The sequence below is a fragment of the Setaria viridis genome, chromosome 9 (genome assembly GCF_005286985.2).
Source record: "Setaria viridis chromosome 9, Setaria_viridis_v4.0, whole genome shotgun sequence".
Classification (NCBI taxonomy): Eukaryota; Viridiplantae; Streptophyta; class Magnoliopsida; order Poales; family Poaceae; genus Setaria; species Setaria viridis.
The window spans coordinates 13,007,594-13,021,642 of record NC_048271.2 but is presented as its reverse complement, the minus strand read 5'-3'; the positions used below and the strand labels follow the sequence as shown (position 1 = coordinate 13,021,642).

The following is a 14,049-nucleotide window of genomic DNA, read 5'->3' as shown; positions in this document are numbered from 1 at the left end:
CCTATCTGTGAGGTTCATGGAGCCCAAGCTCCCTAAAAATTTCCGCCATGGATGAAAAGAAGAAAGAAGAAGCGAAAGAAAGGACATGCCTGGAACCACGTTCTAGCGCACAACCCATCACTAAATTCAAATACTACGTACTCCGTATGCATTTTTTTTCAGAATCAACTGACAAAATATTTTATGATATTTGTTGATGAAAATTAAAACACGAAAAAAATTAAGGATGGAAGTTCTGGATTTTTAGGCAGGAGCAGCGTGTTGCGTGAGCAACACACGGTCCACGTGGACAGAGGCACAGAGCTGACCTTGTGAGGCTGTGACTGTGAGGGAGGGAGCAGGACCGGAGAACTCGAAGGCTCGGCGAGCTCCAACGCCGTGGAGTGGAGGACAAACCAGAGGAGCCGGATTCGGCGCGCAGGAACGACAGGATCGGCGTAGGATGTGGTGCGCGTCGTGCTTGGCGTCCGCCTGCGCGGGCTGCGCTTGCAACCTCTGCACGTCGGCGGCGTCGGCCGTGTCCCGCCGCTCCGCGCGCCTCGCCTACTGCGGCCTCTTCGCCGCCTCCCTCATCCTCTCCTTCCTGCTCCGCCAGTTCGCCACGCCTCTCCTAAAGCACATCCCATGTACGTGCCCCCTCGACCCCTCCCATCCTTCAGCCCTGATTCATCTTCGCTTCGAGGCTCTTGCTGTTTATTTTTCCCCCCGATTTCTAGGATCGGTCGATCTGTTTGGAGTCCCTATCTGCAATTTTGGTGGTACTACTAGGTAATTGTGATGTAGCGTGCAAGATTGACCTCTATCTGGGTGGTTGGGAGCTAGTTGGGGAATTCGGCCCCAGATGCGTACTAGTTAGTCCCTGTTCTGGCCCATCCATTTTGTGTCCCCCCGCATGCATGATATCAATTTTAAGCTTGATCCAGGTGAATCCAGGGCGCCCTTAACTTGAAATTTCGGGGAAGTCAAGATAATTTCATGTGCTCTGTGCGTGAATATTTGCTCTCTTGGATAGTTAGAATTAGCTACATTTCTCCACATACCCTCAAGGCTAGAGATGGAGAAAAGTTTTACTGTATTACAGAGCGTCCATTTGGTAGACAAGATAAAACACAGTTCTGCAGATACCATAAATCACGAAGTTTTGTATAACTATAGGCCATCTTTGCATTTTACTGGTGCCATCATTCACAGTAGTAGGTTGAGCCCATGTGTGCTGCCTAGTACATGGATTTCATTATGCCTGTGCGGATTTGCTCCTTGTTAGAACCCCCCCTTTTGCAGTTATGTACCATCTCATACAAGCTTAACCGTGCAACCAAGCTGTCCATAAAATCTCATTGGTTATCTTTATCATCATGTAAATTTGAATTTAATGCTATTCTGCGATGGGTGATACTTGTATAGAATAACACTGAAAAGGACAGTCAGAATTAATATTTCAAGAAGGCTCTGAATTATTGTTGTGAAACTTCATGAGCTGTTGCCTACTGTTTGAAATCTCCTCCTGATAGCTGTATTGTACATTGGCAGTGTACAGATGCATTTGTTCTGCTCTTTCTTGGGCACAGCGCCCCCATCACACACAGACACACAACAGTTTTTGTCCCGTAAATTTGTAGAACTATAATTTTGTTTGAGTGACATAGATCATAAGTTTTGTACAGGTTGAGAATCTGTAGCACAGATTGATAGTCTTTTAATGTTTGGGGTTTTAAAAAATACCCTAATATTGCTGATATGCAACTTTATCGTTGGACATTTATCTGGTCTTTGTTCTCATCGCTTAGAACGATTTTACTTATTTACAGTAAATGCATGCTAGTATACTGGTACAGAGCATATTTGATATGTGAAGCTGTCTATTTTTAATGAGGTTTTATTTCAAACATCACTCTTCTTTGTTAAATCAAATGAGCCATTGAGACATCGATTTCATGACCATTTTAAGTCAGAAATTTACTGCATTGCAGGGATAAATGCATTTGAACATACACCACCAGATGAATGGTTTCAAATGAATGCTGTTCTTCGTGTAAGCCTGGGGAACTTCTTGTTTTTTGCAATATTTGCCATCATGATGATTGGTATAAAAGACCAGAATGACCGGCGAGATGCATGGCACCATGGTGGCTGGGTTGCAAAGATTGCTGTCTGGGCTGTACTCATTGTTCTTATGTTCTGTGTTCCGAACATTGTAACAACTATTTACGGTAAGCTCGTTTCCCTGATCATTCATGTTACTCTCTCTTCCAGCACAACAATGCGAGATGACCATAGTGCACTTGCAAAAATTCAAGTGCACTTCAAGTGTGCATTGCATATCATAACATGTTTTGAGTAACAAGGTGCACATGACAGCGTGTGCAGATCCCTAACATTATCTCTTTTCTTGATAATTATACTGCTTGTCATATTTGGGCTTGGAAATATTGTTACAATGGTATATTACATTCTGGTTTGCTCCTCAGTTTGTTTTTTTTTCTCCTCTTGTGTTGATCTTATCTCCAAAGTCAGAGACAGCTAATTTATAGGTCGCACTAGATATACCTCCTATTGCCATTATTAGTGAAGTTTCACTAATTTTGAGATCTGAATTGCAGAGGTACTGTCAAAGTTCGGATCTGGTTTGTTTCTTCTAGTACAGGTTGTGATGCTTTTAGACTTCACAAATAATTGGAATGACTCATGGGTTGAGAAAGATGAGCAGAAGTGGTAAGTGCGCTAAACACAAGATAGTGATGCTTGAACCCAGCTTATCTTATGTGATATTGATTATGGCATCTCATTTGATATTTCAGGGAAATAGCTTTACTGGTAGTGACTGTGGTTTGCTATCTCTCTACATTCGCCTTCTCTGGTGTGCTCTTCATGTGGTTTAATCCCTCTGGTCATGACTGTGGTCTCAACGTGTTCTTTATTGTCATGACTCTTATTCTTGCTTTTGCATTTGCAATAGTTGCTTTGCACCCCCAGGTAACATACCACTTCAAATGTCAAACTACTTCAAGTTATTAATAAATAGTCACCTGACCTTTTCTTTTACCTTGAGCTTTCACTATGCTATGGATATGCAAAACAAATATAGCAAGAATATTTATGTATGGTTTTGAGATAGCCATTTGGAGGCTCCTGATTCCTTAGTATTTCAGCAAGGAAATCTGAATACATTTGATTGTCTTCATGATCCAAATTTCCAATGCAACGATTTATGCAGTTCTCTGCTATTACCTGATAAAATTTGCTGTTATGGTGTGATGGAATACTGGTTCCTTTTCCAGGTCAATGGAAGCATTATGCCTGCTTCTGTCATTTCTGTCTACTGTGCATACCTGTGCTACAGTAGTCTCTCAAGTGAACCGGATGGCTACGAATGCAATGGGCTTCACATGCATTCTAAGCAGGTTTCAATGAGCGCTCTTATACTTGGGATGCTCACTACCGTACTATCTGTTGTGTACTCTGCTGTCCGTGCTGGATCTTCCACTACATTCCTCTCACCACCATCGTCTCCTAGATCTGGTAAGAATATGCCAATTACACTCCTGTGCAGCCTTGTTCTTGGTGGACAACCATGGTGATTAAAAATGCATGCAGGAGCCAAAAACCCTTTACTTGGCGACGAGGAGACAGGCAAAGGCGTTGACAAGGACACCGAACCGCGCCCCGTGAGCTATTCCTACACCTTCTTCCACCTCATCTTCGCCCTCGCAAGCATGTACTCAGCCATGCTTTTGACTGGCTGGACGAGCGCTGCATCGGAGAAGTCAGAGCTGATGGATGTTGGATGGACAACCGTCTGGGTGCGCATCTGCACGGAGTGGGTCACCGCCGCATTGTACATCTGGACCCTCATCGCCCCGCTGCTCTTCCCGGACCGTGATTTCTCCTAGGCACCCATGACCACGAGCTGTCCCGTAGTGTGAATTGGCTGTGATTGTGGATATAAATAAGCAGAAGTTTGGGATAGAACGAGTAGCATCTGAATGTTATCTGGCATGCAGCTGTAGCGTTGCGTACCTGTTTATGTGGCCATTGTACAAGAAAATATCTAGGCCAAGATGGTTGCGGATATTGAGTCATGTATAGTTGTACGCCAAGTTGTGACTGGCTGCTTAACGTAACGGTGACAATTACTAGTGATTAAGTGATTGCCGATGGAGTAGGATCTGGTGTATCCGTGCATGTAGAGTATGTACACCTGCTGATTGTTGTTTGTTTACTGAGCTGCACGGATGTTTGCATTTTTTGGAATGAATTAAAAGCTACCGTGGCGATCCTCGCACAGTCGCACCCATCGGTAGCCCTGCTGCACCGCCGCCGCCGCCTCCTGCGCGGCTGCCGAGTTTGGGGTACGACGGTGCCACCTTCCGTTACTATTGCATGGTCATGCATTCCTGGCTTCCAGCATATTGATGCGAAAAAAAAGCAAAACGAAGACACTTTCCAGTTTCTAGACACTACTTACAAACAAATTTGTTGTCCATTGCTGTACACAAGTAAACGCCTACAAGCATCATTAGGAAAACTATGAAAGACTAAGCTAACCAAAATTCACTATACAAGGGCTCAGGCAGCTGAACCATGACGGGTAACGGCCTCACCGGTTAGATTTCACCTGAACCCTGTCAAAGCGACCAAGGTTTTCCTGAGCCCAACTTGAATCCTCAAGAATGCCATAACTTGTCGACATCAGTGCGGCTGCTGAAATCAGCTATTAATCAGTGCCATTGGTCAATTTGACTTCCATTACCTGTCATAACCACCGTAACTTTCTACACGAGCTAAACACTATGCATAGTCTGCAGTAGCTCTGAGGGCCTGCACCATCAATTCTGATTGTGCTCGCACTTCATCTTCCTTTTCCTCTTGAACTTCTGCAGTACTTCGGACCGCTGGACAGGTGAGGCTGCTAGCAACCACTTGCTGAATTCAAGGTCATCCATGCCGATGAAAGATGCGATCTGGCTGAACTCTTTCCTTTTCTGCTCCAGTGAATAGGATTTCACCACTTTTCTTTTCTGCTCCAGTGAAGAAGATTTCACCTTAACAGTGTGCTTTGTTTCATGCTTACTTTGCAGCTCCTCCGAGGAGCTCTCAACAGTCTCATCTGTTCCATCCTTATCTCTTCCATTTGTTCCCATGTTCACAACGTCCTCGTTACGGTGGGCATAAACTATCCCTGTTAAAACAGGCCAAATTTGTTACTTCCAAAATATAAAATGGATCAGCGACAAAGGAGGGAGGTTACAGCAGTCAACCTGTCAGGCAACTCTTTTACAATCATGCAGAAACTTAATGTTCTCAACATGAGAATGGTACATAATGTTCCCAAAATCATCAGCATGGAACACACAGGTACTAGATAATCCACCAGGAAGTGAAAGGGCGAAAATTATTTTTAATAGGTTTTCACTTTTCAGCAAGAAGTATATTTATAGCCGGATCAATAAACAACTGCTCAGCTTCAGGATACAGAAGAATAGCTCAATATTACAAAGACACCGTGTAAAATAGCATCAATTTAAAAATGGTAAACATTGCATATTTTTAGCATAGATAAACGAGAGATTGAACAGCAAATCCAGAATATTGGCTACAGATAAACACCTTACTGAATGGTACAGTATTTCAAAATCTATAAAGCCAGTATCTCAAAAGGTCTAGACCACATCTAAAATAAATGAGTAGTTTTCCATATCAGCCTTTGAATCTAACAGAGTAATGAGTACACTTTAGTCATTTGGTCCATAAATCTTTTATGCAGTATATTATATGGTAAATTCAAAGTAATTTAAATCAGAGAAAGAGCATACCAAAATCAACCAAATTCTGATTGTCAGAATCTGTTGTTGCAGTAGCAGACTTTCTATTCTCTTGTGAACCAAATAAATCAGTATCAACTATTTCTCTTATTCCTGTTGCTTCAGTTGCACTACTCTTGCAATGTTCTCCATGCATTTCGATAATCTCACTAGTAAAAAGCTTATCAGACAAGTCACGGAACAGATTGCAGATCCCAAAGAGCTCACCTTGAAATTTCTTGTCATCCTAAATCAAAATTATCCAAATGAGATACCAAGCATATATATATAGTGAGTAAGCCGTTATTGTTATAGTAGCCCAAAAGGCCAATCTGAAAGTAAACTATTGTGCACGCATGAATGCACCAAGTCTGTCATGCCTATGAGGCTATTACGGCTAAAACAGCCCAAATTGAAATTCTTAAGGTAAAGATACGCTGATGTGTGAAAAAAAGATGCATAGGAAGATTGATGAGTGGTGACATGTTTTTTGAGTTTCCTCAAATGCCATTTAATGGCAATTATTCATACTGCTATTCTGTGGATTACACAATGTCACTTTTCCATAACAATACATCCAGATGCTTTATGTCAACTATGAATTTTAAACTTTTAACATCTTGCATTAGGTCTTGGACCTAAAACTGAGATACTGTGTAACAGTTACAATACTTAGTAAATTTGATACATTGCTCAATGCATTAAGTTCCTTATCAAATGTCTCAATAGTAACACATCTCTGAAGATAAGAAGACAATGAAAGAAACATGCATCTCTAGACCTTTGTTTGGAAAGCATGAAAAATGCTTATGGAACTGAAATCAAATGCGTTAGGTAACTCGGGCAAACACAGATGTCAGAACACGAAAATAACATATTTTGATCCTTTTTGGTGTAGATGAGAAGCTTTGCGCTCCCATAGAATGGATTAAAATTCTAGTTCATGATTACACCAATCCAAGAGAATTGAGAAAATAAACCTCATCATCTTTCGTTCCTAGACAGCTCAAAATTGTACCGGCACACATGCTTCTCATAAAACACTTCATGTCCTCTGTTCAATCTTAGGGAAAAAAAAACTTCAATAGCTGAGAGTATTACCTGCACACCTTCAAAGTAACGTTTCTCTATTTTTCCTGAGACTGCAATGTTGGAAAGCTGCTGTTTATATATTTGTCGAGAATAAACAAGCTCTTCAAGCGAACCAGCACCAAGTAGGCGAAATACTGTAACATGACGTCTCTGTCCATACCGAAATGATCTGTCTTGTGCTTGCAAGTCTTGGGCAGGGTTCCAACTTGGATCAAATATCACCACACGGTTAGCACTGACAAGGTTTACACCTAAATTACCTGCCCGAGTAGATATGAGGAAAACCTGTATAAAGAAGTTACCACTTAATTCGACTATCCTCTTCCAAAATCTGTTAGATAGAAGTACCAAAATTCACCTGTTTGCTAGGGCTTCTGTTGAACTCATCCACTAGCGATTGTCGTGCATTCATGGGAGTTGTTCCATCAAAGCGTGAAAAGCAATAACCCTTCCTTATGAGAAACTTCTCTAGTATGTCAAGCATCCTGTATATACATAGAAACAAATGAAATCCATCGAGTAACTAAAAATGCAATGATGATACAAGTAGAACATGTCTCATTCAGCTCTCCCCCTTTCTCTTCCTCTTCTGCATGCGAGAACAAGTAGCGTATCTAAAGCATGTGTATTTAGAAGATAACTGAAACAGTAATCAAGTTACTCCAACATTCATGAATAATTTTCACCATTGACTTCAGCTACTCATATTTCGATCAATAGTTAGGTAACATGAAAAATGGTGGTCACAAGGTAGAAAAGTTTCAAATCCAATCACACCCTAACATCATTGTCAAACATATAAATCTAAACTACAACTCTACTTCAGATGGTCTGGCATAGATAGGGCCATAGAAAGCCTAAATAAGTAAGATTTTTATGCTCTAGCCAAGCACACCTAATATGGCAAATGAAGTGACAGACTTTCCATTACAAAATTTAACAATAATTGAAAAGAATGGAGAAGCCTTTACAAGAGTGGAAGAAAGATATTTTTATTCATTCTATCATTTTTTATGAACAAGTGTGGCCCAACTGTAAGAGATCTTCTGAAATATGCTTCTCCTACTTTATGTGGATCTGAAGAATAAGATTCAGTCAGAAGTCAAAACGGAGATGCATTTTTCGAATGATGGAACAGGACTCATGTAGAATAGTTGGCAATATGTCTTTTGAGTCTAAATTTGAGGAAGTAAACAACATTAGCTTGTGGCATAGAAGCAATAACTAAAGCATTTGGCAAATCAATGACTAAATATTGATATAGATCAAAAGTGATCAGACTAAGGTGCATGGCATTGTGGCAGTATATCAGCTAAATAGTTAGCGCATAAATGAACAACAACCTGACAGAGTAACTGAAAAGAAGAATCTTGTCACCCTGCTGAGTCCACAATGACAGAAGCCTCTCCAGTGCACGCATCTTTCCACAATGTTCTGCATCACTGAGACCCATGAAGTTTTCACTTTTAGCACTACCACCAACTAAGTCAACATCTGCACCGAAGACAGCAGCCGCAAGCTCAGCATCTTTTTTCTGCTTCTCAACCTCATCCTTTGGATTAGGCTTTATCAGCTCCAGGTGGTTGCTAATCTATAATATAGGAAGATTTATCAGATTTTTTTAAAAAAAATCAGAAACAATAAAAAAAGGTTTTGTTGTTTTTGTTGTTGTTGCCGTTGACCAAAATATTACAGAACAGGACATAACCTGCTGAAGCTTGACAAGACAAGGAAGAACAAGACAGAAGGGGCATATAGGACAGCCATCCGGGTTGTCTCTGTGGAGATAAGACCATATAATACCATTTGGTTCAGTTTTTTTGCAACACTCAACCTGAGGCAAAGGACTTCCACAGCTACATCGGAGATCCTTATTAATAAGGATCTGTATGTCAGGTTGTTGCAGCATTCTTCTGTAAACACGCTTTTGAACATCACTCATTTTACAGAAAACAATATTATCCTCCTTCCCAAGCATAAGATGTCCAATTGTCTCCTCTTTTGTCCTTCTCAACAAGAATTTCCTGAGGACGGAAACAAGGTGCTTCTTGCGTGCATCAGCAACTTGAACAAATCTCTCAGGAGCACTTACCCTCTGACCCTGTTTTAGAGGCTCATCATAGTAGGCTCGAAAGTGTTCTCGATCCCCTAAGCAGCCAGGCACAACCCAGTCAAACAGATTAAATAATTCCATGATTTTATTCTGCATTATGGTCCCTGTGAGGCCAAACCTCTTTTGAGTTGTTATTCCCAAGCACGCCGTATATAACTTGGATTTTTCATTCTTGAGACGGTGCGCCTCATCAACAACCACAAGTTCCCACGAGATACCACATAAAATCTTGTCATGAATTCGGAAAGTGTCAAAACTGGTAATGAGTACCTCCAGTCCTTGAGTTTCAATTTTTTGAAGAACCAACTCACGATTTGGACCATGATAGACAGCAACAGAGAATTCTGCCCACTCAGAAAATTCATTTTCCCAGTTCCGAATCACTGAAGTAGGGCAGAGGATGAGTACAGGACCAGTCTTCTTTCCTTTGTCTGTTGATTGTTCATGGCCATTACCTTTGCCAATAACAGAAGATAAAAAAGCAATAGTTTGAATGGTCTTTCCCAAACCCCTAAATCACAAGAGGAATAATGTTAAAGAATGGATAAGAAGTGCAGTTATAGGAATAATGATTAGCACTACATCAACATTGCACATATCTGCAGATCATGTCCATTTAATAAGCCGAGCTCCTGGAAGTAGACGGCACATAACAATTTTCTACTTAGGGCCTGTATGTTTGGCATGTGTTTGGTTTGGAGACAAGGTGAGATGGGACGGTCTTGTGATCCTATCCCTGTTTTTATGGGATGGGATCGTCCCACCTCGTGCTTGGTTGAGGAGGATGGATCCATTCCAGGTACAAAGCTAGCAAAGAAGTCCGCTTTTGATAAACCAATTCTAAAAGCCACTTGCTTTTCAAATAAACAGGCAACTTTTGAAACTTGCTTCTCAAAAATGGTCTTTTCCAATTCATTTCCTGTGCTTTAAAAAGTCGTACAGAAGCCAGTAGAAGCCCAAACAAATGGGGCCTAAGTATTTTGCAACAGAACTAACAAACTACGTTGAGAAGACTAGTTGCTTCCCTAAAAAAGTTTGGAGCCCCACCACCATCTTATATGGTTGAATAAGTGCTTATCTAAAAGAACACTCTTGGTTAACTTCTGGATTATTTAAGAACAAAAAGAGGATCATACATCTACTTAAAGAAAAGGATCATAAGCAATTCTGAACCCTCACATGTCATCTCCAAGCACACCACCATGATTGTTTCTATACAAATTGTATAAGAATCTCACACCGTCCCTCTGATGCGCAAGTAGCCTACAATTTATGGATGGGGGCACCTACAATCAGACAAAGGAGAAGTACAGAAAGTAAATGTGATGAATAATGATAACAATCAGGTCTCAGACAGAGACAAAAGAAAAAAAAACATTTCTATCCATGGCAATATAACACAATACTGGATGAAAACAAATTTGATCAGAAAATAATACTACAGTGGACAAAGGTGTAAAACCATTCAGATAATCCAGTGAGAAACAAAATCAAGAATAATGGTTTGCAAACAATAATCATGTAGGAACATAGTTCTCTATGCTATAAAGCATGGTGTGCATATGAGCAAATCACATTTACTGTGCATGTTTGTAACTGATACGTTTGTACAGCGTTGGGCAACATTGAACACCCTTGTTTTGCCAAAACCTTAGCCACACCAGAGCTTTTCCAAGAGCAATTTTTTTAGTGGTTTGGGGCTAGCATAAACCAAAGCTAGTCCAGAAATGTATTGTGCAAGTATTTACAATGTTTCTTGAAGCCAGGAAAAAATTATCAGCAAAAACAAACCTCATCATTAAAGAGGAAGTAAACTAAAGGAGTCTATGTAAGAAACAGTAGCAGTTCAGAAGGAACAATATAAATAAAAAAAAGGGACAACAATCTTCCCCTCAAAGATAGGTTGTTAGCCCCTTTACTACAGAGTAGTTCTATAGTTAAGCTTCTTTTTTAAGTAGTATTGATAAGAGGCCTTGAGATTTCGTCAGTTGTGAATCCTGAATGTCAATTGATAAAAAATACAAGCAGCCCATCATCAACTTAATACAATTCTCATGATAATAGCACATTGGAACATGTAAAAATTAAGTTACATACAAAAAATGCATGCAAGTAGCTTATCCTCAATTATTTTTCCTCCTGTCCATGCGTGTTACTTTCGCTCGAACTGTCTCTATTGCAATGTATCTTGATTTACCAATTTCTATTTAAATGAGATAAACCTTCGTTTAAAAAATCATTTCAAATTTAAATGAGAAAAACTGAAGGGAATCACAGAGAGAATAATACCGTAGCAAACTCTCGTGTGATGTTTTCTCAGCTCTCCCTCTATCCCAAGAAGTAGGGTTTATTGCTACATTGTTAAAAAATCGTAATTTTTTCCCTCCCAACAAGAAAGACTTTAATGCCCCGTTTGTAATACCCCAATTCCTAGGGAATTAAAATTTAACTACTTCGCGTGTAATGCCTCCTTTCCAAACAGGCCCTAACGAACCTATTGCCCCCGAAGAGAGGCAGGCAATTTGAAGAGCTGCATATATATTGTACGGTACCTGGACGACGGGGTGCTCTCCGGGCGGCGAGAGCACAAGTGGCTCGTATGGTCCGCGGGACTCGAGGGCCGCCGCTGGTAGCGGAGGCGGGCGGGGGCGGCTGATGGGGCGAGTTTTTCTCTCCTCCTCCTCATCCGACGGCGTCGGTTCGTCGTCTTCCCGCGGCTTCTCGATCGGGGGCCTGGGAACGGGTGGAAGCTGTGCGATCCTGGAAGAAAAGGAGGAGGACGACGAGCCAGCGGCAGCCTCGAGACGGAGGAGCTGCTCCGAAAGGGAGGTCTTTGGGGGCCTGCGCGGAAGTAGAGCGGGAGGAGGCGGCGAGCGTGGCTGGGTTTGTGGTTGGGAGGAGGAAGAGGAGCAGGCGTGGAGGGTTTCCTTGAGGCGGTGGAGCGACATGGGCGGAGGCGGTGGTTCTCCGGCGGGTTGGAAGGCCACAGCCCACCGGAGCGGAGGCGGCAATTTGGGAAGGGGAGTTGGCCGGATCCTCCTACAAACGGTCAAACGGAGACTAGGTTATTGGAGGAAAGATTTTTGAAATAATACTAGCAATTTGTTCATACTAGCTACATAAAACAAAGCGAGCCGCGAGCCCCCATTTGGAACAAAAGGAAAATTTTCCTCCCGAAACGAGGAAGGAAAGGACTTTATGATGAATGATTTTATAGTGTTCATATGTTTTCTTTTGGAATTCACGTTTAAAATTAGCTCAACTATTATTCCATATAAATTTTATATTTTATTCAAGTTATGCATATATAACTGCAAGTTGGTTTTTGTACAGATAGATGTTAGCAGATGGCAATGCGCTGATGTCATGTATCATATACTCCAAATAAATTGGTAAACAGAGAGGTTAAGCGATGACGCTTGCGATCCGCTTGAAGGCATCCCCCTGGCCTGGTAGCTGTTTGGGAAATTTTTATGGCGCCAAAGCCTCCGATGAATCGAAGTCGAAGCACACCTAGTGTGGACCTCCTCGTCATCTTGGGGCCCCTAATAAAATCTTGATCTTGCATGCAGATGCAGTACAATAAGATTGCTTATTTTTAATGCTGAAGATCATATAGATCTACCACATGCCTGCATACAGAGTTCAAACGAGAAGGAGAGGGTTTACCGAGTTGGGTCAAAAGATTGTGGTACGGTGGAACGCAGGACTAGCGCATCTCTCTCTCCTTATAAGGTTTTTTATAGCATTTTTTAATGAAAAATCAACATCCTAGAAGAGATTTTCCCAATAACAACCTAAACATTTCATATAATTTGGTTTTAAGCAACCTATGGCTATTTACTTGAAAAAAAGATTGTAGTCATCATAATCACAATAGTGGCCGCCGGATCGATCCTGACTTTGTATCAAACTCCGCCCCCTCCGGATCAGGCTACAGTACGAGCCGATGTGAGCTGTGGCAACGGAAACAAGCATCCAGTCGGAAGCTCACCTCGCTTTACCTGGCAAGACGAGACTAGCGGGCAAGGCAAGATAATCAGTGTCAAGGATCCAAATGGACATGCTATCCGTATTGAGGAGAATCTTTAATACAAAATGTACAATTAAATTTACTATTAGCATAATGATCCAAAGATATTCAGTAAATTTGCCATGTCTCGAACTATATTAAGAATTGGTAATAGCAGTGAAAATTATGGCATGTTTGGTTCCAGCAAGGTTTACCTTGAATCGGGCTCGCTACTCGCTAGCTTTAGTAAGAGAAAGCTTGCTTCCGCAGGTCCCAAGTCAGCAAAACAAGCGTCAAGTGCTTTTTAGCTCCGGTCTCTGCGTTTAACGTTGTTCCGTTTGTTACCAATATTTTTTTCCTTTCAGAAGGGATTTGCGGTGTGGTTTGCTACCATTAGTTGGTCATATTTTTTCAGTCTTTTTGAATGGAGGAATCTCAAAATGTAGGAATAGGAAAAACATAGGAATATTACATGACATTTGCTATCCTACATGATTTAAGAATGTAGAAAAGTTTGTAATAGAGTGTTTGTATGCAATATAGGAAAAATAAAAGAATGAGAAGAAAGATAGATAGACACAAAGAAAGTTTCCAAGAAGTTGGACCTCATGTTAGATTTCCTTCAAAATTCCTATGAATTGGTCATTCCATATGAATGGAATTTTGAAGGATCGAAAGATAGTCAATCCTTTGTTCCAAAGGGTCACATAGAAAAATTTCTTATAGGATTTAAATCTAAAAAATCCTATATTCCGAGAAGGCTTAAGCACAAAATGTAACTAAACGGAGTAACATGAATAAGTAATAACTCGCAAATAGGAGGAGTGATGAAGCCTCGTCTTCTTGTCTCGCTGTCCTAAATCGACGGACAGTTTCTAAGAAGTTGGACCTCATATTAGATTTCCTTCAAAATTCAAATTGAGCCATTCCATAGGAATTTTGAAGGATTGAAAGATAGTCAATCCTTCGTTCCAAAGGGCCACATAGGAAAATTTCCTATAGGATTTAAAAATCCTATATTCCAAAGGAGG

General features: G+C 41.0%; 2 protein-coding genes across 2 annotated transcripts; one reads left to right on the top strand and one right to left on the bottom strand.

The window, feature by feature from the left end:
- The first annotated feature begins 279 nt into the window (after positions 1-279).
- Positions 280-4,219, top strand: LOC117835981 (uncharacterized). The gene is made up of 6 exons (XM_034715323.2): positions 280-626; positions 1,971-2,210; positions 2,601-2,712; positions 2,799-2,973; positions 3,279-3,519; positions 3,595-4,219. Exons 1-6 carry the CDS (start codon positions 443-445, stop codon positions 3,888-3,890), a joined length of 1,248 nt encoding a protein of 415 aa, XP_034571214.1. The 5' UTR covers positions 280-442; the 3' UTR covers positions 3,891-4,219.
- Positions 4,220-4,409: 190 nt separating this feature from the next.
- On the bottom strand, positions 4,410-12,104 carry LOC117835980 (switch 2). The gene is made up of 8 exons (XM_034715322.2): positions 11,559-12,104; positions 10,186-10,292; positions 8,602-9,517; positions 8,237-8,484; positions 7,252-7,378; positions 6,903-7,178; positions 5,814-6,048; positions 4,410-5,179 (listed from the first exon to the last, which is right to left on the bottom strand). Exons 1-8 carry the CDS (start codon positions 11,952-11,954, stop codon positions 4,827-4,829), a joined length of 2,658 nt encoding a protein of 885 aa, XP_034571213.1. The 5' UTR covers positions 11,955-12,104; the 3' UTR covers positions 4,410-4,826.
- Between the last annotated feature and the right edge of the window lie 1,945 nt (positions 12,105-14,049).